The sequence below is a fragment of the Mycteria americana genome, chromosome 2, assembly GCF_035582795.1.
Source record: "Mycteria americana isolate JAX WOST 10 ecotype Jacksonville Zoo and Gardens chromosome 2, USCA_MyAme_1.0, whole genome shotgun sequence".
NCBI classification, from domain to species: Eukaryota; Metazoa; Chordata; class Aves; order Ciconiiformes; family Ciconiidae; genus Mycteria; species Mycteria americana.
Window position 1 is genome coordinate 48273019 of NC_134366.1, and position 27319 is coordinate 48300337.

General features: G+C 41.1%; 1 protein-coding gene across 6 annotated transcripts in view; it reads left to right on the forward strand.

Annotated features, from left to right (window-relative positions):
• Nucleotides 1-20068, forward strand: part of NEK11 (NIMA related kinase 11) — a 100282-nt gene extending 80214 nt beyond the window's left edge. For 5 of the 6 annotated variants that reach the window (XM_075493280.1, XM_075493285.1, XM_075493281.1 and 2 more), the window contains 2 exons: nucleotides 1281-1377; nucleotides 19093-20068. In XM_075493280.1, the coding sequence (XP_075349395.1) occupies nucleotides 1281-1377; nucleotides 19093-19297 (302 nt within the window). In that variant the 3' untranslated portion in view covers nucleotides 19298-20068. The remainder of the gene's footprint in view (nucleotides 1-1280; nucleotides 1378-19092) is intronic. The other variant, XM_075493282.1, reaches the window with a different exon arrangement.
• The last annotated feature ends 7251 nt before the right edge of the window (nucleotides 20069-27319 follow it).

Consider the following 27319-nt stretch of genomic DNA (forward strand, 5'->3'; position numbering starts at 1 on the left):
CAGCTGAGTCCAAGGTAAAAACCCCTGCTAGGAGGGGAAAGTGTGTTCAGTTAGACAAGGCATCGTGTTAACGTGTTGGTGTGACTTTTGGCTTGTTCGTATCCTATGCAGAGCCCTGCCGTGTCTGTTCAGAACTTGGGTGCTGTGCGCCACAGCCCACACATTTACACAGGATGTAGTTCCACCATGGCATATGTTCTCCTCTTTTGGGCAGTGAAATCCTAATGCCAAATATTTTGCAAGAAGAAATTAAAATAGCTGCTTTGTTTGGCTTAGCAAACTGAAAGCTGAAGTAGGATCTTTTTTTCCAATTATAAACAAATGAAAGGGGTATGCAAAAGGGAAGAGAAGAACTGAGTAAGCCCAAGGAAAGGACTGGCACAGGAGAAAAATGAGCGGGAACTGGCCAATAAAGAACTTTTATTGGAAATTAGAGGAGAGATTTTAGCCGCTAGGTCACAGTGAGGCTCTGGAATTGTCTTCCAATGGGAGCAGTAGGGGCAATAAATAAATAAATTCCTTAGGTTAAGCAGGGACTTGTGTGATGGCATGGCAACATGAAATTGCAGGATATTTGAGCTGCCAATCCTGACAGTCCTCTGTGATTCAACGCCTCTGTGTTCCTGTGGATGAGTACTCCAGCGGTCTGTGAGCATTAGGTCCTTAAATATTGCAACAGCCCATGAGGCCTGTAAGCAGAAAGAGTGTGCATGTGTGTATATGAATATGTATATTTCTCATATAGATATGTATTTACATATACAGATATGTTTTTTTATATTTATACACATACACATAGAAAGAGTACCTTCACCTGAAGGGGAAAGTGATATTATAAGTTAAATACTCTCAGTTTACAGTAATGATCAAGCTAAAGGAGAGACTTGCCTGTTAGGAAGAAAGTTCTTGCTCTTATAAATAAGTGCAAGAACAATGGAGGAAAATATATATTGTCTAAGCAAATTTCATTTTGTTGAATATTTATCTGTCCCAGAACTTACTCAAGTGACTGTTCTTTCTGTTGTAATGTAATTCCCTGTACGCTACACAGAAGGAAAATTGTTGTTACAATTCTGGTGCCTTTAAGCTATAAACCTACTTGTTCCTCAGAAAGGAGTTGTCCTTAATGTGCATTTAATAATCTAATTCATCTTTAATTAATGTGGCACTACCTTGTGAGAAACAGGAATAGTCTTCCTCCTTCTGGCTGCCCTTGACTCCGCAACAGAGCTCAGGGGATGAAGGTGAATAAGGTTATGTGTCTGTGCATTGATTTGTAGGCTCGGGGACCGTCACCAGAGTGTCTCCAGCAGCGCCCCAGGGATTCAGAGCTCTCAACAGCACTATGGCTGAGACGAAACTGAAACGCATGAGGGAGTAAGTAGCACATTTATGTTTTACCAATATTCAGACAAAGAGGATGGATTTGAAAAACTGCAGAACACAGCAAAGAAAACCATGTGTTGTTTCGCCATCCCAAAAAATCCCTTCAGCAAAAAAAAGTGGATGGTAAAGGTATTCTTTACAGACTGGATGCCTACTTGCCTCCACAGAGGATGAAGGTTGACTGTCACTTCTGATTGTTTTCTCATAATCTGCACAATCACTGTCATCCTTCCAGGATCTAGTTTGCCTTCACTGCTGTCAGTGTCGTTCTGAACTTGGCTTTCTTTATTAGCTCAGCACATACCCATAAATCACTTGCAGACATCCACGTTCCCACCATACTTGCTCCCTCACCCGCACTTCATTCTTGCCTGGAACGAAAGACTAATGAATTTGTTTCCCATGATGATATGATGATTTAAACCAAACATGATTGCTGCTGTTGGCTAGGATTTTCAAATGAGACAGAGGAATTTACATGTTCAGCTCCCTTTGAAACTCATTGTCTAATTGCTTTCAGCATCATTGAAACCCAGCTTTATTAATAAAGATTTCAGTGTCTTAATAAAACAAAGACCTGTGCTTCCTTTTTAGAATGTACTGGTTAATGTATCTTGAGCTTTTATCTTGATTCAGTAATTTCTGGCCTTCCAAGATTTATTGCACCCTAATTTAGGTACTGATCAGATAATCATAATGCTATGTATTATTTCTGAACTCAAATTTTCTTTTCAGCGTTGCAACATTCAACTGATCTCAGATTGTAAACTCTTTAAAAAAGGGCAGTTTTCTCTTGTGTGGGTGGACAGTGCCAACAATATGGTGGATGCTATCAGAATACAAATAAGTTCAAACGGTTAATACTAGTAGTTATTTAAGCGAATTCCCTAACGAAAATGAACGCAACCACAACAGCATTGATGCCAATCACTGTTCAAAACAAACTGCAGTGCCAAATGCACTGTGTGTTCAAGGGAAATACCAATCAGATTTACCCCAGATAGAAGTTGTTCAGTTTTATGATATTTCAAGATGCAGCAGCTCCTAGGGTTTCACTTCATGGCTTAGCCTTTATTGTGCAACCAGTCAGCAGGTCTCACAGCCTGCCACTCTGATTGCTTTCCCTTCCCTTTTCATGGAAAGAACTTAAAAAATAAAAAAATGCATCATGTTGTGCCAACTAGTTGCAAGGTGAGGTTGTTTAGTCAAAATGCCCACTAATCTTACAGCCTTCACCTTGTGTTCTCATGGTAGCAGGATAAACCTTAACTATTTGAACTTCATGGTCATTGCTTTTAGGGCTGAGGTATGATTAAATCACTTCTTTCTTTTTTTTTTTTTCCAGTGCTGTTTCATGGTTTTCACAGTTTGTTGGTTCTGATAGGATAAGCACGTAGTGGTGGTTAAATGCTGAAAAATTTGGAAGTGCTGTTATATGATCCTTTGGAAATGTCACATTTCAGAATAGTTTATAAACTAGTCTATAAACTAGCATTTCATATGCCAATGAAAAGCCTGATTAACTGCAGTAATTCACATTTAATGCATTAGACTTCCTGGTTTTGGAACACTTTCCTAGACATTTCATTCCTGAATGACAACAGTCAGCTGGCTCTGTAGTCAGCTGGCCAAAAGACCCACCCAACCGGCATCTTGAGAACTTCCAGCAGACCATACCCATGAACAATCTTCAAGATACATTCATTAAGAGAACAAATTGGGGGGCGGGGGGGTATGTTTTGGGTTTGTTTGGGGGTTTTTTGGTAAATAAAAGTACAGCTCTCCTTTTGTGCACTATAATAGCTACTTTAAAGAAGTCTATCAAAACATTTACTCAGGTTATTGCCCGTTCTCCTAAACATACTATGACCTTGTCATTTGCTGAATATATAAAGTTGAGTGAGTATGTTAATTGCCTGGAAGTTAGGGTGTAAAGAAATAAGTGAGTGAGCATAGTGCTGAGCACACACATACACAAGGAGATCCCTACGAAGCCTTACACATGGCCAATTTGCACACAGAGCACAGTGGGGGAATTTTCAGTGGCGAGAAGGAAGTACATCTGGCTGCAGGACGATGCATGAAGCCTCAGCTGCTCTGCTCATCCCTCAGCGAACTTCACGTGATGTGTTGCACTTCATCCTTGTGCTAAAAACTTGTGCTATTCAGTTTTACTCAGGAAGCCACAGACTTATGGTGAGGTCTTCCAGTTGACAGCCTCTAAGGAAAGAGAGAATGTGGTTTTTTTGTCTTAAAGAAACTGAGTAGCTGGAGTTCTTACGAGGAAACAGAAAAGAAGAGCAGTGGAGACAATGTGGAAGTGCAGTGAAATCTGTCTAGGTGGCAAGTCACTATAGAAACAGAAGTATGAAGGTTTGGGATTGGTGCCATTTTCAGATGCTAACAGCAATCGATTCGGATGAGAGAGACTCTTTTATGTCATGAATTGCTCAGACAGTAAGCATTGTGCCTACACATTACAAGTAACATTAATGAAAGGAACTCATTAGTTCTGAAAAAATGGTAGATTCATGTAAAATAACATGGAGTCTAACAGCAGAAAGGCCTTTTAGCCATTTTTAATTGACACATATGCATGATATGGGCTTGCAAACAACTGCAGCAGGGCAGTCACTTGACAAGGTGTGATGTGCTCATTGACTGAGTCATTGCAGTGTGCTGCACTGCATGTGTTCTTTGACAGTAGAGAGAATTGCTGTTTATCAGAGTGCCAATTTAGGTAGCTTCTACTGTATTCTTGTGCAGGGCTTTATACCTGTATTTGTACCTATATGTGAGAAGGAAGTTGTGCTAGAAGTCCTTACAGGAATGCAGAAGGAAGCCATGGATGTTCTTGAATATGGTAGGTGGGAGTCCTTCGTCTTCTCCTATTTTAAGTAAAAAAAAGGCTCAGGGCTTAACCTATAGACAGCCTGATAGTGTTTATGATTCAGTCACCAGCTTCCTTCACTACAGCCCCTGAATATTTTCCCTGGCATCTTCTTTCCAATTCCCATTGCACTCTGTTCCAGCATTTTGAACTGCTGTCCTCTCAGTAAAAGTCATGATAAAATCGCCTACTCCAGTGACAACAATTTCTAATTTGTTATACTTGGTATCAGTATTCATTATAAAGTTTATAGCAGCAGAGATTTAACTTTACCTTTCAAGTGGAGTTCATTCTCTCAGCAAAAATTTCTACTTCAGTGCTAAGCATTTCGATATTGGGATCATCTGCAGCGTTGATAAGAAATCTGTTTCTTGAACTAGCTCCTTCAAATGTTATCTAAGCTTTTTCTCATTATGCTCCTTCCCAGCCTTGCACGTTAACAGTGGGAATTCAAGCAAATATAAAAATCAGAGTTGTGTGACTCGTATTCTTCCTATTGGGATTTTAGGCTGAGGAATCATGTTAGATGCAGGAAACAGGAGAAGCCGTTTCTTGATATTTTCTGTCCTGGCCACCATCTCATTCTCATGGTGGTTCCCATCCATGGTACTGGGTAACTTGGTTCATACCTCAGTCTGAGAAGCTCTACTCTCACATGCTATCCAGAGCCAAATTATCTTCACCAGGGAGATCCATGAGGAAAACCCCTAATGTCAGTTCCATCGATGCTCTCCTATAGAGACTTTCCAACTATGCGGCTCAGAAGAGAACCAAGCTGTTCTTCAGAAACAACTCCTCAAGTCAAAGCTTTTTTTTCACCATCAGATCAAACTGTTTTACCACCTATTCTTTTTTTTTCCCCTGAGGTCCATATAGCTAGTCAAAGTCTTCTTTAGAAGATGTCAGAAGCTTTGGCAGTATGCATTGCCTGAAAGATTTCCTTGTCCCTAAGGAAGGGCTTTGGAAGAATCATTGTAGCAAACACTAGCTTGTTTTCTGCCAGCTTCTGAAAAACTTGGCAGACAAACCCAAAGCTTTCTTCAGGCTTGGACTAACAGCACTGATAGCTTGTAAGAGGCTAAAGAGGACAAAATCTACATTAAAAGAGACCGACCCAACTTGTTTAGATCTCTAGGTGAAAAAGTTTTTCTGCTTCTTTTCAGCTTAATTTGCCTTATTCTGAGGCCCTTCTTTCCAAGTTTTTGACCACTTCAACCACAATTTGACCGCAATGAAGGGCCTGGCAGAAGCACAGAAGCCTGTGGAAAGTCTTATGACGCACGCTTGACATCTCAAGTCTGTGCAGGTTCATGATCTAAAATGGAAAAGTGAAGGTGAGAAATAAGACAAGTGTGTGCAGAAATTTGTGGCAAGAGCAAGCCTTATTAGGGGTTTCGGTGCAGCTGGCTATATTCACAATTGCACCTCCCTACATTATGTAGTATTCATATCTCAGGTGTCCAGTGAGTGGAGGCTTCCCCTTGAAGCCTCTTCAGCACTGTAGTCAAAATTAATTTCTTGGGCTTTGTAAAAATCAGGATTTGTGTTTTACAGAGTAAGGCTAGTTTTGAATAATGGAATAGCTATGGAATAGAATGTATATCTTGTTCTCTCTTTCCTGAAAATATAAAGAGGAATAAAAACATAGGAAACGAAGAAAAAAACCTTAGTACAGAGTGTTTTGTGCTCCTTTGTGGAGGTATCCATGAATATATACAATGAGTCATTTTAATAGCCATGAACTTTAATATGCAGTTTAGAATTCAATAAAATGTATGTCAGTAAAAGGAAAAGGCTTTTATGCCCCAAATTTTAAGTAAATTAAAATCCTTTAGCACAGCAGTAAGCACCTTTTAGTCAGTCCCTGAAGTCTTACACACAGCAGCATACCATGATCAGGCAAAAGACTTCATCATCACCTGCTGAGCGTAAGTAAAGCCGTCTTTCAGCAGTCATGGAGAAAAGGCATTTGGTGATATTTTTATTCTGTTCCTGTGAATGCTGATAAGACTATTGGTTTAGACTGATGAGCAGTATGCATATATGCTGCTTGTGCTTGTGACGTTGGCATCAAATGTATTGTTTATCTTAAAAATTCAGAAAGAAAGGTCACACTGAAGTCATTGAATAGGCATTGGATATTCTTTAAGATAAGTAGTCCTAAAAATGCCTAAAGTATAGAAGGCTTTTTGTACATTTATTTCTGCACATTTTTGAACTATTGCAGTAAACAAACTGATTATTTGATTTAGTGCTTTTTTAGATGTTGGGGGGACCTTCCTAAGGGCCAGCTCTGAGCCTACTGAAACTGGTTTTGTTATTGACACCATTGAGGGCAGCTTTAGGTGAAGGCAAAAGCAAGAATATAGAAAAGCTAGTTGGGTTTTTAGACTTCCATAAAAAAAATTCTCAGTGACCTTTCAATTGGCATTGACTGTCATGTTGAAGGTGTCATGATGTAAACATGCATGAGGAATAAGATGTCTTCTCACAGACAAAAGATGTATTTGGTAAGGAAGTCTATTGACACTGTCTGAGCTATGACTGTTTTTTTCAGATGAATAGAGGACAGTATTCTTGAAGGTATTGATCCTGAAATGATTTGAGCATGAAATTTCCTCTTACACATGCCACAGTTGTTCTGTTCAACAACCCATTTTCTGGTAATAATTTCTGTCTGGTGATCCCAAGACATCTTACAGCATCATTGTAGCTTTTTGCTTCTCATGGGCTAAGCCAAAATATTACTTACATATCCATCCTCCTTGTCACAGCCTTTCTCACATCTCATTTTTAAAGGCCAGTCTCCATCTCTTAATTGTTTAGGGCCAAATGAGCTCACTACAGAAACACATTAAACATCTTAGCCCATGCATTCCTCTTTCTTTTAGTGTTAATCTCTTTCAAGATAATTGCACAGTTACCTTGCAGACCCAGAGGTGAAGGTCTGAAGTATTTTGATTTTCCTGTTTGCTTTACAAGCAAGTGAAGTGAGAATACAGTAAAACTAACCGGGAACACTAGGAGAGTTGAACCCGCCTTTACGTGACCAAGCTGGGAACTCGGTTCTTGGCTCCTGTCAGGGAGAAGTGAGTGAATGCTCTCGGCTCGTGAGTCTTTGCTGTCCGAAAGCAACAACTGAGAGAGAAAGTGGGAATGGGTGAATCCTGGGCTCTTCCTGCCTAAGAAGAAATGAAGGTAAGCGAGGCAGTGGCTACTGCCCAGAAGTGTGGGAGTCCTCTGCAGCAGAAGCAGTAGTCCCCCCTCAAGGCTGAAGCTGGAGCTGATGGTCTGATTCCCCTGGCATTTCCAATGGGTCTTCATTCAACTTCTTCCCATTGTCCATGCTATTCCCCTTTCCACAGCAAATATGGGCTGCCTCTCTTGTTGTCTTGGTCCTCTGTCTCTTATACTGCTCCTCTCCATCCTGCATCTGGGGATTGGAAGAGCACATCACCTGCCAATGCCATCATTTCAGCAGTTCTTAGCAGCTTTACATTCGTTATGATGCACTTTGAAATGAATAAAGAGAATGAACTTGGTAGCTAGAGTGAGTGAGTCTATTAGGGCATGATTTAACTTTGATGTATTTTCTTGGGATGCTCATCCTGGTGCTCATTTTGCACATTACTTGAACCTCAGGTCCAACCCTTAAAATAAAGTGTAAGATTTTGTGAATTCACTTAGATATGTAAAGAAAACTCAGACTTTTTCAGCTTCTCTACTGAGCTGCATGTCATAGATCCATGAGCCATTCTGTTATCCTGAATCTTTAAGGATTTTTTTTAAGTGGACAGTAATGTCATAATTGCTTTAGCACTAGAGAGAGTTTTTATCCAGTTTGAAAATTGCATTCCAGTAGCAAAACACATAAAGTTATAAGTATAGCCTCACTCATTTTAAAATGTCAAGTAGCCCCAAACACTCAAAACATTAGGAGAATTAGACTAATACATCTTTTTGTTTTGCACAAAAAGCATGATTTCCCTAGTTTCTCGTGCTGTGCATACATAATGCATAGATTGAGCTGTTCAGTTTTCTAGCGCCTTGATTTTGTCAATAGTTTGCAAATGTGAGAATGCTTTCATGCGGCATTAATTATATAGTCTGTTTTCAATACGGAACCACTTGAAGAATCTTGACGCTATTTACTAGATGCAGCATTGTGACCTTGGGAGGTTTACAGAGACTCTTGGGAGAAATATAGGTAGGGAATATGCAAAGGGCATCCACCAAACCCTTGCCAGGACTACCACTGTTTACTGTTTCCGTATTGCTTCTGTCTTCATCTGCTTGCAACTCTAATACTGTGCTTGTCTGTAAGAAAAATCTGTCCCTTTCCTTCACCACATTTTTTCTCAATCATCACATAGTGATTTCTTTCTTTTGTATAGGTAAGTCATTAAGGTATACATCTCATATTCCCCATGTGGAAGGAGGTGTGAGCAATGCAGAGCTGGTATCATAAAAAATAGCCCAAGGGGTAAAACACCAGAGAGTGGGCAACATGCAAGCTATCTTGCATGAAGGAGAGGTTAGCAGAGCCAAAACACCGCATTTGCCATCACTCCAAAGGGAGCAGCCGCCACTTCTGAGAGTGCAGCAGCATCGGGGGCGGCTCTGTCACAGGTCTGCCTCCTTCTGCAATGAACCTCCTTGCTGAGCAGCTTGTTTTCATGAGTAGTTGGTCTTCAGAGTTTGGAGATACCAAACCAACTGTACTACGTTTACAGCAGTACATGTACTATGTTTACATTAGCCAGACATGGCCAAAGATTGTGACAAAACCAGAGGATACTAGTACTTGTAAGGCCTAACCTTGCTCTTAGTTTTAAGGTAACGCAGTAGACGTATCTCCGTTAACATTTTTCTGCAGGAAAGTAAGAGGAGCTGAGTATTGGAAAAATACGCTTTAGCTTAATGCCGATTTTTCTGGTTCAGTCATGTTTCAGAGTGAGCCTGGGTTTTATCTTTGTGAATCTACTAGCTGAAACGAATTATTTAGATAGTATATTATGATTGTTATGTTTCTGTAAATGTTAATAGAAATCTTCATTATTCTTTTATATGCCATATTTTCAGGCATCTAGATCTACAATTATTTGATTTTCCAAGAGATTTGAGACAGAGAAATGACCAGGGTCCTATTTTGAAAAGTGTTCAGGTATTAAATGTTTACTTTTTGGGGAAAAAAATAAAAGGATTAGACCTCTATCTGCCTCTTTAAATGCCTAAATAGCTCTGTGTAGCTTGTCTTGTTTTGATGAAGAGCCAGAAGAAACTGAATGCATAAACCTTTCTAGACCTTTCTGAAAATCATAGATCTACTCTCCATAGTTGGTAATTGCTTTTCTTTCTTTCTCTATAGTATGGTATAGCCATGGAATTGTATGGCTCTGCCAAAGCATGAATTGGCCTTAGTCCTGTTTTGTGCCATGAACTTTTTTCAGGGCTACACATACGGAAAGAGACCTGAAAGAAGTTGTGGACCTAATCCAATACCTTCAGGCCCCTTCGAGTGGATATAGAGGTGAACTAAGCCCAAATGGTTGATGTACAAACAGTTATTTGTGTGTATATGTTAGTATCTATTTTTATGTGTACATATATACTTGTCATAACTGGGCATCTCAGGATCCATAGCAGTTGGTATTTTTTTAACTTTAAAAATGTCTTTTCGATTGGATTACTTAAAAGTATTATTACTTTTATGATAACCTTGTATGGTTGTTTAGCGTAGTTCAGCGCTTGAGTGCTGCTTCATCTCCCTCTGTTGCTGTAGAGCACACAAGCCCAGCTGAAGGTTTCGTTAGTAAATTACTACGGGACTTGTGATGTTTCTATCAAGAATCATCCAGCTCCATACTAGCTGATTACATTCATCTCTCCATTGATGCACCTGATGTGTTGACGGCCTTTTAATGAGACTGGCTTGTTGGTAACTCAGAAATGCATTGTTTTACATCCCATAGTAACATGTAATACAATATGGCTAAAGACAATGCTTGGATTGAGCAAAAATATATGTAGTAATATTTAATATTATGATTGTTTCATTGAAATGCATAAGTTGGTATCTTTTCCTTTCTCTGATAGGCAAATTGCTAGTTTTATAACTGTCATTTTGGTGCGAGACCCTAAATCAGGCGAGACCCCCCAAAATTCAAGCCATGTAAAAGGAAATCAGCATTAACTCTGAACTACCACACAGCTGAATAAAAGAGATTGCAGTTATATTCTTAAACTCTTACGAGAACTGTATATAATTACTGACTTTTCAGAGATAACTACTGTATCCTTGTGTGCCCACATTCAAGAAGCAGCTGTATATTAAGCTGCTCTTCAGACCCATGTGTCTAAAACAAATGCATTGATAAACAAAGCAAATACCATCAGGTATGTGTTAAATGTGCCTTGAATGTTTGCTTGATCTTGATCAGTGATGCTGAATGAGTTAAACTGATAACTTGTCAAAGATTCTTTGTATGCCGTGACATTGTTAAAAACCAGGATGTTGTTTAAAATAATTTTAGCAAGGCTAGGAAATCTCAGAATATGTATAAAAAGACTGCAGCCCGGGAAAGTGTGTTTCAGGTAATTCTTCATGGGCACTAAACAGTATCATTTTCACCTGTCTTACCTCCTGAAGAATAGCTCTATATAAGCAAACTGGTTTCCTCTCTCATTTTTAGTATTGGCAGTAAATTTGTTAATATTGCAATATTCAGGTTTGATTTAAATGACCGTGTTTTGTTGTGATTTTTTTTTTCTGTGAGAAAAACTAAAAAAACATTTCCTCTTATGACAAACTATATTCTAAATTAGTAGTAGCTAGAATTCAACTAGCAGCTCTGAATTCTAATTAACGCTTCTTCCAAGAGCAGATGTCAGCTTCAATTCCTATTTTACAAATTCATTTATCTCAGAAAATGAGATGCATGGAGAATATTATTGTTGATATTTCTTCAGCTGTGTGTCTACAGCTTTTAATAATAAGATCCTTCTTAGCTCATGGGAAAACATGTCCTAAATATGCTTTAGATTTTGTAGGTCTTTGAAGTAGGACATCAGAGACTTTTGTTTGCAATCAAATTAAGGTGCTTTAATTCAGGAATTATGAAGTAATTAAGGATGAATTATGAAAATTACCATTGTGTCTTCAAGTGAAGAAATTTTCATTCGGCAGTAATATGTTGAAAGTCAAAGTCCATTGAGGCTTGAAGGTGAAGGTAGGGGCTAATATTAGCAATTCAGATTTTCTTTTACTAGTTTTATATAATAATTCTAATTCTTTCTATTTCCTTTTTTTTTTTTTTTTTTTGGATAAGCCCTTTTCTTGGACTTTGCCATACTTTTCACGTTCCCAAGACTGAACAGCTTTCAGAACTAGAAAGGTATTGCCCTACCTTTAGAAATAAGTTCCTAAAAAATAAATCATGGAACATATAATGCGCTTCTCCTAGCAGATCTCAAAGGGTCTTTATAGAGCAACAGACAAGCTTTGCTGCAAAAGCAGTTTTGAACCCAGAGCAGTTTCTTTCAAGTTTCAGAGAAGTTTTCATCATTCATAGTCAGTAATGTCAACATACCAAATGACAGGAAGATAACTTGAGAGGAAAGGGACCTTTTGTGTTGTAACTGAGATAAACCTGTTTGTTTACTGAACCATGAGATGCTCTAGCCGATAGCCTAAGATTTTCTGGTACAGTTAGAAAACAATATTTTGTATGAGATCAAAGATATGTAATATCCTGATTCTTTTGCAGAGTCATTTCAGGAGATAAATGTAACAATCTTTTTCACCAAGATTCATGTTACTACTGGTTAGCTGCAAAGTGGCACGATTGTACTCTATTTTAAAGAGAAATATAAGGTTAATAAATTAATGCTTAGAAATATCATGTTCAGGGACAAATCTGAATATTGATGGGAGTCAATAATTGATGGTATAGATTGATGGGAATCCTAAGTAATACCGCTGGACTACATGGGGATACCCTTGAGTTAGGGAGAACAGAATTTAGTGACGTCTGCTGAAATTATTCTTTCAAAGATCCCTGCACTTGCTTTTATGCCCCATGAGCCCTAATCATGACTTGCCCCAAGATTTGCCTCCTACTTTACAATATGCTTGTTGGTGTAGGATGCAGGCAACCTGGCTGCATCCAAAAGGATAAATAAATACCCACTGGAATGGATATTCCACGTCCAGAAAGCTTCTTTTTTAAGGTTTACATTGAGGTAGCTGTGAGTAACTTTAGTATTTTGAAATAACTGAATTTTCTGTGGTCGGCTTAGGAGCCGCGTGTTTGTCGCCTGCTATGGCAGAGGTGAGATGTTATTGCTGATGCCTGATGCAGAGGGACTTCCATGGTGTTATTCTGGTGTGCTGAGCAGTGACTTGTGCAGAGCGTGGTGACCCGGCAGCTGCAGAGCCTCTCCTCGCTCCCGCGCACGGACCACACCGCAGCTCCCCGGAGGCTCTAGCGAAAGCTTGGCGTTCGCGAGCAAGAAGTGCCACTTCCCTTTGGGGGTGGATGAGGAAGAGCAGAATGGTTGGAAATGATAGTTGCTATCATGCTGAATGACATTTGAAAGTGAGAAGCTGAAAACCCCCTTAGCTGCTGATTTGTGTCATAGTTATCCTTCAAGGCAGGCAATGACAAGCTGTTGAGAGATATTAACCCAGCTGCTAACGCCCACAGAGGAGTGCACACTTAAGCATTAATCTTGTTTTGTAGCTTTTGTCAGTATTGCATAAAGGTAGGTGTATTGTAATTGATCTCCAGACCAGAAAGGAAATGTTAATATGTAGCTAGTAGCAGAATAGTCAAAATAAAGACCCGCGGGATAATAGCAAAGTCTTTGTTCACCCAGGGAAAGATTTACAACTTCCTCAGCCAGTTGAGAACACAACATTATTATATTGTCAAATTTTAGTAATTTTGCACCGATGCGTAGGAAATCAACTGCAAATCACCAGATAGCCTGATAAATTCATTTGGGCCCAGATCCACTAAATGACTTGGAACATTTTTAGACACCCTGAGTATAAAATTGCAGTTCTCAAGGCTCCTATTTAGCTCCCCTCTAGCACTGGCAGTGAGTCAAAGTGGTAAGTGCCTATGATTTTGCTGATATTCATACTGCTTCTCACACGCTCAGAAGCGCCTTACCCTTGATAGAACCAAGTCCCTATCTCATGCCCAGACCCCATCATTATCCACAAATCAGATATCTGTCTGCCTCTATGGCCTTTGGGGCTTGTTCCAGTTAATTTTCTCTAGGCGCGGATTGTGTGCTGCACAAAAGCTGGCAGCAAGCGGCATTTCATTTCAGAGCACAGCTTCCATGGATGACATGGATGACTGGCATTAGCTGCTGCCCAGACGGTATGTTGGTGGTCGCAGCATGCCTCCAGGCTATGGATGTCCCCAGCTCTGGGCCTCCTCTGCCTGGAGCACTGAGGCTGCTCTCTGCAGCCAGAAGGAGTGAGGGAAGTTGGGCTCACTGTTGAATCTCTTGCAGTTTGCAGTGAGAAAGCATGCTTTCTGGGCACTCACTTACACGTGGTAACCTGTATTTCGGTCCCAAGAACTGAAGGACTCCAAGGACTGCCCATAATATTTTATCCAGGGTCTGTTTCATGCAAATAATGTTTGCACATACCTCCAGTGTTGTCCTTGGTCCCCAATCTATCCAGAGTTATCCTCCATCATTGCTCATTCTCTTCTGGCCCAATACATCTGCTTTCATACAAATCAGAATGAAGGTGAAGGAGAGTCCTTTGTTCCCCAGTCTGATTTGATTCCCCAGTCACCCATCCCCAGGTGATTAAGGCACTGCTCTGGGAGGTGTGCGTTTGAATCTCCTTCTACCCCCAGGTTTCCAGCTCTCTGGGTGAATGCTCTAACCATGGACCCTGGGATAAAAGGGGACAACTGGGTACCTGTGTGGTCATGTGGAATTGCTGCGAGTCCTAGGTGGGCAGGGGTGATTCCCAACTTTACTAAAGCCAGGCAGGTGTCAGATTTAGGATATGCCTTTCTTCAGTTGTGGTGGGCTGTTGTTTTGGGTGGATGCCTTTCTGGGATGCCTGCGTTATGCAGGGAGCTTAGGGTTCAACCACAGACCTATGAATTTCATTGCATGAACAAGATGCTTAAAAGTTAGGAAACACAGTGCTCAAATGCCAGCAATGAATCCCTCCGTGTATCTAAGCCTTTGTAACAGAATGAAACAAAAGAAAGAATGAGCTGAGATACGACATTTAAGCACATTAGTGTATATCATCCTGGGCCAGACCCTTGGATGGGTAGAGCCTGATGTAAATCCTTTGATTTTAGCATAGTGAAAAACAATTTAGGGCAGTGTGGGATGGGGTTCTGGCCCACAAATCTTGTCAGAGTGATGAAATCCCAGATGTCAGGTATCCCCTTTGCTTGTGTAGTCTTGGCTGAGAGAAAGACATGATGGCTCATTTCTGTGGGAAAACAGTGAGTTTGTAGGTGAGTGAGCTATAAGATAGCACAAAGAGAGTAAATGCCAGTAAACCAGAAAACATGGCCAAATGGGAGTGTAAATGGGCAGTCTGTACTTGTTTGGTGGTAAGGCTTTTAACCATTTCAAAACTTGCAAATGCAGGTGTTCCCATACTTCATGTGAAATAGAAGTAACTATAAACAGAAGGGCAGTGCAAAATCCATAATTGTGCCCCTGTAGGACTTCACAGGGATGGAAAAATATCCCCTAGCACAGGATCGGGGCCATAATGTGCAAAACTCGCTTTCCAGGAAGCCACTTCCCCCCAGCCTCCATCAGGATGATAGATTCACTCAATAACGTCTGTTTGACATTTACTGTCTTAGATCCCACACTTCTGCCTCTGACAGACAATGCACGATGTGGTAGCAGACTCACGTTAATGCAGCTCTCAAGTCCAAACAGAGCCTGATGTCTTCTTTTGTAAAAGCAGGTTATAATTTTTATTACCTACCCCTTAATTTTCAACCTATGAACATTTTTCCCCTAATTCTATTTTATCAGCTATTATACAGATTAGCTGATCTGCATGCTCTGCCAAGCTTAACTGAAAAGATTCAAGTCTGCAGGTCACATTTATTAGCAGCAGCAATACTCCTGAGGTATGTGTTTGCTTAATTTTTCATCTTTAAATAGACAGGACTGCCAAAAAATTAAACATACTTGTTTAAGAGGGAGAGAGGAGTCAGTGAAGGCATTGATGAAGTAGCAGTGATTTCAAAATAGCTTCTCATGTATTGATCTTTAACCATTGGAGAGAAATACTGTGATATTTCTGATGAAGTTTTGTGAAGAAATGTACATTATTTGCCAAACAAATCCCTACTTAGCTTTCTGTGGTAATTTAATCCCTAGGTTTCCAGTATCTGAGAATTAATCACTTCCAAGAGTTTTAGTTTTCCCCTAAACAGCACTGTTGGTAGAAAAAAAAGGGCAGTTTCTAGTTATGGGAAGTAGGACTGAGTTGGGTCTGGACCTGCAGAGATTCCAGCTTGGCCCTGTGGCTTCTGATCCTGGGTCTTGGCTTTCTCTGCCCCAAGTTCCCGATCCGCCTCTGTGTCAGGAGCCAGCAGGAGAGGTAATGTGTAGCCGAGGGGGGATCACAGCTGGGCATGACCGAGCTGCAGAAAAGCAGTGAGAGCAGGCGGGATGTGCGGAGGAGTGTTTCCTGCTTGTGAGATCAGAGCAGTCATGGAGCGTATCCATCGGGCAAAAATACCATATTAGATGTATTGTCCATTTTTTACCAGCAGTAGGTCCTACTATATATAACAACAGGATTTTTCAGAAGTCTCCTATATGCTAATGAAGTGGTTCTGTATTACTGAGGAAATGGTATGCTTTCATACCAAATGAAGTCTGAGAAACAATAAAGTAAAATTCTTCGCAACGGTTTTCTAAGAATGGAGGAATTTACGTAATGTGGAAATTTTACTGGCTGCAATCTCACTGTAACGATGTTATTCCTCAGCAATAACAGGATGACCACAGATGAAAAGCAATTACCCCTTTAGGTGAATTATGCTATTGGTTTAGAACAGATGGCCTTGCCCTGGTGTTAGACGTGTAGCAAAATCAGTGCAAAATCAGCAAAAAAATTACAGCTGGAGTATGTGATGGTTTTGGGGGGCAGCGTGCAGGTTTAACCATTTACACAGCTTTTGGGAAGTCTTGTGCATGCTCCCCCTGAACTCACGAGCAGAGTATTAGAGTGCTAAGCCTTAATGCTGGCGCCAGGAGACAACTCTGATCCCTTTCTCTACTCCTGTGCAGCTCAGAAAGGGCAACCCTTGGTGCGGCCACGAGCCGAGCGCGTCCCAGCGCCCTGCTGCCCTCTGCCCCGGGCGCTGGCCGTGGAGCCTCCGGCAGGCAGCGCGAGCCCAGGGCCGTGGGCAGCTGCCCGCGGGCAGTGGGCACTGCCCTGCAGACAGGAACACGTGCTCTGCTCACGCCTGGAGACGTGCTCTGCTCGTGCCTGAGGCCGTGCCGGCCAGCCCGCTGCGTGCAGAAGTGGGGAGCAGCTCAAAGCCCCCATCAGAGACAGTATAGACTGTAAATACTGTGAACGCGTGCTAATCCCTTATAAATAATAGGCAGGTCACTGCTGCGGTGATAAATGAGGCAGTTCCCATCCTGGGACAACTCTGGGGGCCATCCTCTCTGTTTTCCATAGTCTAAATTTGTAGAAAGCAGTGTGTGACAGAGACCCAGTGGAAAGGGAACATAAGCACAGCTATTCAGGCTGAAATTTTGGAATACTATACGGTTCACTTCCTAGTACCTCCTTTTTGTCGAAAAGAATTACCACCAAGCAAAGTATTAAGGCATGAAATATTTTAACATGCTAGACACGCAATATGTATAACGCTTGAGAAATATGTGAGAGCATTAGAATCTCACATTAGTTTCTCACATTAGAATCTCAGATACAATTAGTTTATTTTAGCATGGAAGAAAAATTTGTCAGAGAAACCTTGTTCAGATATGCTGAGAAGCTTTATTGAAGAGGTCTTCATGCCACCATGGATTTCCTGAAAAAGGAACGATTGCCCCACCTAAATACTCTTGAAATCTCAGCAAAATGCTAGTGGGAGGGAAGGATGCTTACCACAACTTTACCTAACCAAAATAAGACATTTTTTTAATGCAAACTGCAGATGCTCCTGCAAGGTGATCCCAATTAGTCCAGCTCACTTTCTAACTAAGTGAAGGGCATCATCACCCCTAAAATGTGCAAGTCTGACACTAAAAGACAATCAAATCTCAACTGCTCTAACATATAAAAGTCTAGTGAATGAAAACAACACAAATCCTGTGGCAGATGTGTGCAGAGTGGGCAGATAGATTTCGATCTGCTGGAAGAACATTACTCCAATATTTCCATCAAAATATTATGAACCCATCCCTGAGTGGAAAATTTTATGTTACCTGTGACTCGTGATACATGAATTTAAAGATGTTTGCCTTTAGAAAAAGAAGTGCTGTTCATTGTCTTGCAGTTTGCAAATGGATCTTCTTTATAAATCAACATTAAGAGCCTGTGAGTGTATTCTTTGTCACTGAATTACAGATCTGTCTTCTGATAAAAGGAGAGTGCTGTAGGAAAAGAAAGCAGTGTCAGTTAGCTCATGCTGAGCTTGTACAATGGTTTCTTTGTTATTTGATAGAAGCTAAAATAAAGCAATGAATCCTGAAATGTGTTTGTTCACATAAAATGCCACTGGTATACGGCTGATGGGTTGCTGTTTTGGTTTTGGGGAAATGCAGAGGCAATAACACGTGTGTATACCAGGCTTGCTGCAGATAAAATGTCAGATTCAGCATGAAAAGAAATCTTGGTTTGTAACAACTACCATGGCCATGCTTCTGTTGCCGTGAAAAGCCGAAAGCAGAACTCAATAGCCGGGATGACTATTAAGCAGGTATTCTTTATTGCAGCGCTGGGCAGCACTGGGGACCGCTCCGCCACAAGTGCTCCGCCAGGTTAGCGCAACACATCAGTTCATATACAGAAAAATCATACATATTCATCAGGTTTCCTGAAAAGGGCAGTTTTATGGTGATGAGTTCCCGGAATTCATTTACATAGTCCAAGCATGCCCAGTAAAATTAGGGTTAGGGTCTTTTCACCCTCCCGGTGGTCTTCCATAGTCTTCCTCACGTTGTCCACTAGTTGAACTTTGGGCTTCCTTTGTCCATATATAGTCATTGAGTTAGCTCATCAGTCCTTCGGCCTTGGAATGTTACAAGGGGGTCGATTTAAGCTAGTTCTTTGGTGCTTATCTTTGGCACAATCGTCCCGAGTTCCTGTTATCAGTGATTTAATTAGGAAGCCTAATGAGCTTGCTCAAGGCCTGCTTAGTCCTATCAGGTAAGAAGTCACAGGAAATGTCCCACCATCAACTCTGCTCAGCAGGTAACCAAAACTATCTTTGCAGGGGAAGAGAACAAAAGAGAACAAGGATGGGAGTGAAACTAAAAAAATGCAAGTCTATGCCTTAGTCAGGGATTGTCAGGGATTTAACCCTTTCATTTCCCATGACTTTACTATGGCCAGGTTTTTACTCCTGGGCTCTTTGTATAACAAACAATCATAGAGAAGTTCCATGGGGAACTTTAGTTCCTTGTACTGTCAGACAAATAAGGTACATCACTATATCATTTTAATCAAAGGTAGCTACAACATTTAGAAAAAATCCGTACTAGTTATTGCTTGTATTAATATATAATGTGAATTAACTTTTACTTGACCTTTATGTAATATTTATCCCCAGGTCTGCCATTGGGAAGCTGGGTGCGGAGGTATTTGAGGCCGTGTACAGCTATCTCAAGCAAGCGAGACAGCAGAATGCCAGTGAGGAGGAGATCAGGAGACGTCTGGAGAAACTGGTTTCTAGAGCAAGCGACTGCTTTGAAGTGGATCAGCTTCTCTACTTCGAGGAGCAGCTACAGGCTTCAGAATCATGTCTCCAGCTGTAAAAGGTGTGTCAGTAACAGTGCTGGAAATGGCAAGGAGGAGTGAAGGTGCTGAGCTGCCTTCTTCAGGCCAGCAAGCAAGTACGGGAGGTATTTGGAGGAAACTGCTGAGGTAACGTAGTACATAAGCATGTGGGTGAACTCTGTGTGAGAACCCAGACTGCAGTGAGCAGTGGGTAAACATGGTACAGATTACAGGGTCAGGAAGAAGAACAAATGTTTGTGACAGTGGAGGGGAGGATTCACCGTTACCAGAGTCCCCTTTTTTCACCAGTTAAGGCATAAAGAAAGGTGTTCTCCTGGGCCTTGGCCGGGTGTCAGTCCTGCGCTCAGAGCATCGCTGGCAAAGCTGCCTCTGATGGAAATGGTGCAGGATTAGACTCCAGCTGCTGTTGATTCCTGCGCTAACTGGTCCTCATGACATTTAAGCTCATATTTTTTTGTACTTCGGCAGATTTACCCTTGAACATACATGTATATGTACAGCTACTCAGCCGCTAATTGTCTTGTTATTGTTAATTGCTCAAAAGGACTGCATTTAATCTGCATGACTTTCAAAGGAACTGTGAAAATACAGGCATATGTGTATATCTATATACATATATACATGCTCACATACACAGAGATAGGTATATATATCCACAGAGGCAGAAAGATGTCTGACCATATACTGTACATGTGTGCATGTATAGAGACAGAGACATGAGGCTGGAGCTACAGCTGACTGGGGTAGCTAGGAATCCTTGCTGCGACTTTTAGATCAAATTCATTGTACACAGATGGAACAATAAACTAACTTTTTTGGCTTGCACGTAGTTACTGTTAATGTTTTTTCTTGGTGTTTATGCTCCCTTCTTCATATGCATCACGCTTTTGCTGATTTCAACTGTATATCATGCTCTGATTATATATACCTGATGTTTTCCTCTACCCCTTCCTTCTTTATTCTGCTTTCTGAGCTCCTTCATCCATCTGTGTAAAACACTACAGGATAACAAAGTGGTACAATCTATAGAGGAATCTCAAATGAATTGTGGACCAAATTAATTTTAGGCATCGAGCCATTAGCATAATCCTTATTTTCCTGATTTTTGTGCTACAACTCTTAAAGGACTCAGGGACTGAATTAAATAAATTGAAAGAAATTAATAACCTAAATATCAGAAAACATTGCTATTTGACCTGAGATGAGTTATTTACAGCTAAGGATACTGGTATTGATAGTAAAGTAAGCAGTGCTACTGATCCATCTTTGTGACGTGCTTTAAGAGACTCAAAGGGAAAGGTAAAAATCTTAATCTATCTCAGCAGCAACACAAACTGAGGAAGCAAAGGACGTGCCCAGCTACAGAAGATGTGGCATTATACTTCCAACTCAAAGTAATAGGAGATTCTGGCATGTCTGATTTCAGCTTTTATTAGGAATACATGGTGTTACAAACCGGAGGCTAAAATCCACTGTGATGTTCACTGAGGTAGGGAAACATTTTTTTTTTTCTTCTATGTGGTGGTTCATATCCCATAGGTGGGGAGACAGTTTGAAGCACATATTCTCAATCAGGTTTCAGTCTCTTTCCTGTTATTTCTTCTTGTACTTATACTCTCCATCCTCCTCAACGTCCTGTCTGTGTACCCGCTTCCATATTTTTTGCACGTGACTTCATTTAAGACCATTTAAAAACAGGAGTGCCAAAGTCCAAGATATAGGAGGAGTGCTTGGATGTTGCAGGGACTAAAAAGTTCATAAAGCTAACAATAAATAACTAACACATGGTGAGAATAATGTCAGAGGGAGATAATCTTGACTACTGCACTTACCTCTGGCTGTGGTTCAAAGTGATTTATCACAAAAAATTCAAAAACAGCCTCTGTAAGTAGTCAATTCCTTTTTATTAATGACGAACACCTCATCAGACTTTTTTCATGCAGCATGCAAGAAAAAAGAGCTGCATAGGAATGGGTCAGGCTCTCTAAGGCAGTCAAGCACTAGGGAGATCATTAAAGGGCAACCCTTAAAGCCTGGAAAACATGGTTTAGCCATGCAAGTTACCCTCAGGGAAATGGTTGCTCTCTGATGAGCAGCACTCTTGCTTGTTGCACACAAAAAAGAAATCACAGAGCCTTTTACAGTTACTTCAGTTGCGTTCTTCGCTCTGCAGGATATGACCTTCAAGTCATGTGAGGATCTGGAAGTTACTGCTTTACTGGTTATATGCTTTAAACTACGCTTTGTTTTTGTTTTTTTCCATCAATCATACCACAACTAGGCAATGTGGTATACATATTAAACTCAGCAGGAAACTTTTTGTCTTTGAACTGTAGTAAAAGCACAGAGATAAATCCCATGGATTTGACAGAAATTTACATCACTTTCTGGTGAGGGTCACTTCAGAAAGTTGTTAGGTTGCATTATATGCCTTTGTCTCTACTCCCATTTTCCAATAAAAACCTACCTTTTTCAGATCTCATCCCTTCCAAAAGTCTCAGCAAATTGTTGGCTTTGAAATTGTATCATCCAGACCAGGGCTGGCTCTTATTTTAGAGACAATGAGGTCTGTCCCCCCCAGAACTTGATAAAACTCAATGAATTTGTCTTCTCTCATTCTGCCTTCCGTATCCCGGGGGAAGGTATGTGTCAGGAGTTCCATAGATGGCTTTTGGTTTGTGTTTACTGGTATTCTCCTGCGCTTATGCAGCTGCACAGTAAGTAGCCTTCAGTGGGCATTTTGTGTGCTATCATCAAGCTTGCAGAGATGGGCATGTGGGTATACAGAAAAAAGTTACAAGGTCTTTTTCCGGACAATTGCTATATTTTTCTGTTTTCCACCATATAACAACTAATTATTCCTATCATGTTAGTATTATCTTGATAACGTATAGCCTACACTGCTCTTGTTTTGTGTTATATTGTTATCATAAACCTTCGTTGCGTTATACATGCGTGCACAAGCACACACACGTCTCCTATCAAATTTTCTCTTGAGGTTGCCGCTGTCTAAAAATCCACTGATCCTGAATATTTCAGACTAAATAGATCAATGAAGATTTTATTAAAATGTATATAGACACGTGAATCAAAAATTGTGACAGAGAACAGCTTACACAGCCTGGGGTAGAGAGGCTGGTGCCGTAGTGCCGGATAGACTGTCTCTGCTGAGCTTAGGGAAGATGCATTTGGTACAGTCAGGTTTTTAACAGACCTTACTCTTCCATGAACAGGTCAATCTACAAAGACAGAAGCGCAGAGTGCTTTTCTAACCTAATAAAACCTTGATGAAAGGAGAGAAACAGGTCAAATTCATTACATTATCTATTAGACAAATGCAATTACTTGCCATAAAAGAAAAAAAAAATCTCTTCTTAAAAGATCAGATCTTGTATAAGATACATTTTAGTTTTCAGTTTTATTCTGCTTGCTGGGGGAGAAGGGCTTAAGATAAAGAAAAGACTAAGGCCCTGTCTTTTATATATGAAATGCATTTCGTATGTGAAAACATAAATGAAATACAAACAAGTTCATTTCCAGCAAAATCCCGTTGCTGGTGGTGATTAGTAGAAATCTAAAAGGAAGGAGGAGGATTGTTAGTGTCATGGATCTTCAGTAATAAAAAAGCAACAGAGCTGCTGGAAGTAAATGTGAGGAAATAAATGTAAAGACATTAGATTGCTGTGGATAGGGCTTCATAAAAGGTCCCATTTGACCTACATATTTGTACCTAAAGCTTCACAGGCATCAGGCAACCTTGCTGCTTTTTTATTGACTCTCCTAAAAATGCTACAAGCTGTATTACTTGATGCAGAGATATTGCAAACAAAGGAAGTGAGGTGAGTAATTATTTAATGCTTTGGGGCCTTGAACCTGGTAAAAAGGTGCTTAAACTATAAAGGGAAAAAGAACGTTTGAGTTTTTTGATAAGAAGTAGAACTGTCAACATCTTGTCCACAGCTGGATTAGGAGGCAGACCAATTATATTTGTCACAGCAAACAAAAAGTCAGTCCTTTCTTAGAGGTGATTAGCCTGCCAGATAACCCCTAGAAGGCATCAGAGTCCCCTCTCTATAAGATGAATTAGAGGTTTCCAGTGAAACAAAATTCGTGGAGACTACCCTTTAAAATCCAAATGTCCCAACAGGTGAATTGGAGTTTCAGAGTGTTCCCGAAATAAAACTCAATAGCAACGGAGCTACTATTAAGCAGGCATCCTTTATTACAGCGCTGGGCAGCACTGGGGATCGCTCCACCATAAGTGCTCCGACACACAAGCAAGATCGCAGAGGTTATATGTTGCAAAATCATACATATTCATAAGATTAATTTATATAAACATGAGATTTCTTGGAACTCATTAATATATGTAAATGTCCCTGACGCATGCGTACTTAAGTCCTTAGGTGGTCGTTAGGGATCCTCTGGTGGTCGTTGGAGGAAGTCAGTAGTCTTCATCACTCTGACCGCTGACTGAACTTTGTCTTTACGCATGCTCAGTCCATTTTGTCTTGCTCATACCCTCCTTGCATATCCAAAACCAGGTGGTTCTTGTGCAGCTTCTCCTTATCAGCCCTTTCCAGGGACACAGGGCCTGAAGAATTCCTTTTTATCTATCTACATTGCAACTATCTCAGCTAACCAAGGATTTAACACAGGCAAAGCATTCTTACTCTAATGATTAGGTCAAATAAAGAATGCTCGTTAGCAGTTCTACTATCTAAGCTTCCTTACTTAAGGCCAACAATACTGGCAAGCTAGGCCAAATTATCTGCGAAAGGGAAACTAAAAGGAAACATTGAGCAACCGAGGTATTTACAACATTTCTTTTTGTCTTTGGGGATTTCAGCTCTTTTCACCAGTGTCTGAGAATCCTGCCTGCAGGAAAGGACCATCCTTCCTACAGGACCTGGCTCTGTGGGTGCTGCCTTGGGATGACCAGCTCCGAGCTGCCCTGAGGGCCAAACCTGCAGCTGGCACGGCCAGAGCTCACCCCCACCACTGCTGGCTCTCCAAGTCTACAGGTAACTGGGGGGATGGAGCATCAGCCAGATACACAGGCGGGAAAAAAGTAGGAGGCAGCAAAGTAGGCTTACAGATAACTCCTCTACGACTGACCTTTCAGTGCACTATAGGTGCAACCACTGTTATCTGAAGGAATTTACCGGGCAAGAGAAGAAAGGCTCAAACAGCAGGTTCATTTGAAGACAGGAGCAATAGGCATGTAGGCATACTCAATTTCATATTTTGTTTGTAATATGTGTTCACAACACATCATAACCTGAAAACCCGTTAGTCTGTCTCCTCTGAAAAACTGTGTTTTTCAGGAAAGAGGGGTCCAGCAGAAAGTTTTCTGCACGTGATTATCAGTAGTAAGTAGAAGTCTCATGAAAATGCAGTCCCCAGCTGCTGATTTGGCTGATGATCATTACTGCTCAGGAATATGACTGCCTTGGTGATAACTCTACCCAGATGTGCTGGGTGTATGTGCGTAAGAAGAGCTGGGAACAGCAATGGTTTTTTATTTTATGTACAGACTTTTTTTTTATTTTATGTACAGACTTTTCATTTTTATTTTTTATTTATGTACAGACTTGTCAGGGACAGGGTGTGGGGAAGGGACAGAACAGGAAGAAAAGGGTTGTAGCTTCCTCCCTCTTACACCTTCTCCTCATATACATCATTTCCGCACCCAGTCCTAGTTATTTTTGTCACTTTTTTATGGTTGGGGAATGAACAGAGAGTGAATGGTTTTCTGAAGGCCACTGAAGTATCTGGAATGAGACTAGGAGTGAAATCCTAGCAGGAAACCTTGACCTCAAGTCCAGCAGTCCTAGCAAGAGAAGACATGCAAACGCTTCTGGTTTCACACAACTATGGGTCCAATTGTCTTTTATCTGGATTGTAATATGTCCATCATGGCTGGAAAGATAATTAGTATTTACAGATAATTTGTCATCAGGTTTCAGTCTTGATTTGTTCACAAACGGTTAGCTACAGCTGCCTGATTGTCAGTATTCCCACACTGTGTAGTTGGTCACCACCCCATCAGGTCAGGAAGCAGAAACCAGATCATGGGAATAAACTTCCCAGCAGAAAAATCAGTTGAGGAAAATAGACCTTTAGTCAGCTGGTTTAAAAGTACACCTCTGGGGTGAATATTTATCCATTCCACTTGATGACACCTGGCCAGGGATTCCCAATGTTTTGCAAGGTGCCAGAAATGCACACACTGTGACATTCATCCATCCCACAGAAAAAATGGGCTCAGTTTTATTGCCATCTTCATTAATACATGGCTAGCTGTTATCAAAGGCAGTGGTGTGCAAACAACAAGAAATAATACTTCCAAAGAAAAATGGCAAATGGAAGGGGACAAGGTTACTCCTTTTTACTAATGAACTGTCCTGTGTATCAATATAATTTTGCATCTAGAATCCGCAGTCTGTCTTAAGGAGCCTGAGAATGTTATACCTCTGTATATGCATCGATATAGAGAAATGAATTGTGAATCTATCGTGAATTGTCTGTCTGTCTAACTATCATCTGTCTCGACATCTACACATGCACACACACATATATACACTTACAGGTATGTACATATCCGTATGCACAGCACGTCACCAAACCTTCAAGAATACTTTTTCTCTCTTGATAAACAAAATGTCTGCCAACTGCTCAGAAAAACTCTTATGAGCAGGTAGATGCACAGCTGAATGCACCTTGAGGGGAAAAAACCCCAAAGTCATGACCAGCTACTGTACCAGGCACTGTACAAAACAGCCCCAAGGCCATCCCGACCTCAGAGACTTCACAGCTGAAGTACCAAGCAGGAGGATGAGTGGGAGATGGCTCAGAGAAGTCGTCTGAGCACGTGTAGCAAAATGCAACAGGCAGCCTACAAAGTGGAGCGCTCCTCTTGCTCCTCACCTGACACTGTGCCAGGCAGTCAGCGGTGGCTTGTAGGTAGCGGGGGAAGGCAAGGCATAAAGAACGATGCAATGTCTAGTGAAAGGTGAAATGAGTTTTAATACAGAAACCCATTATTTCATGAAATATGACCCTGTGGCTGTGCAAGCAGGTGTGCAGGTGATGGACTATCGATGAGGTGATTCTGTGCCAGAGCTTTATGCCCCAGAGGTGACCGAGTGCTACGAACAAACTGGGAATCTGTGAATTGCTCTGCTCCCTCCAGTGCTATCTGCTGACCTCTCAGGGACTGCCTTATTGTACCGTGGCATACAGATATTCCCTTGGGCTGTATTATTTCCCCTCAGCATCTCTAATATGAATTCTATTTTAGTTTTTTTCATATCGAAGCCTCCTTTTTCTGACAGAGGCCACTATATTGATCTGCATCTATAAAGGATCAGCAGTGTGAGGGTAGTCTTAAATAATGCATTGGGGTTTGCTCCCTCTGCTCTCAGTGACCTCCAGTGAAATGCTCCTTAAAACTGCTGTGGAGCCTTCCTAGCTTGAACTGTCTCAGTTGTCTTGTCCTCTCTCCTCCCCACCTCCTCAAGGACAGAAAGCAAAGCAAACTCGACGCTCAGAGTTTGGAGAACAGATGCTGTTATTTATTGTCCAGAGGCAATCCTTATAATGGAGAGAGGCTGCTTCTCTTGTTTTGTAAGACAATTTTTGAGTGTGAGCCTTATTTTATTGATGCCTTTATGCATCTGACAATCAGCAGCATGCTCTTGACATCCTATCTCTGCCAGCGAGTTTTTTCCCACCTCAAAATGAAGCTTGCTTGTTTTGAATGCTCTTTTGGCAGGAGCTTGGCTCCTGATGCTGACAGCGAATGCTCCTGACTCCCTGGAGGCCTGATTTTGCCAATTACTCATGCCGAGAATTGTGTCCTTCTACAAGCTGTCTTGGTAACTGGGGGCTGTGTTTCTGGGAGGGGGTGCTATTCAAGCCAGGGTAAGCGAGGCCGTTGAAGAGGTCCTTATATCACCTGGGGAGGACAGAAGTCACTGCCAGGGTGCATCAGTCCCAGCCAGGGAGCAGGGCAGGACTGGGGGCAGCTCCAGCCC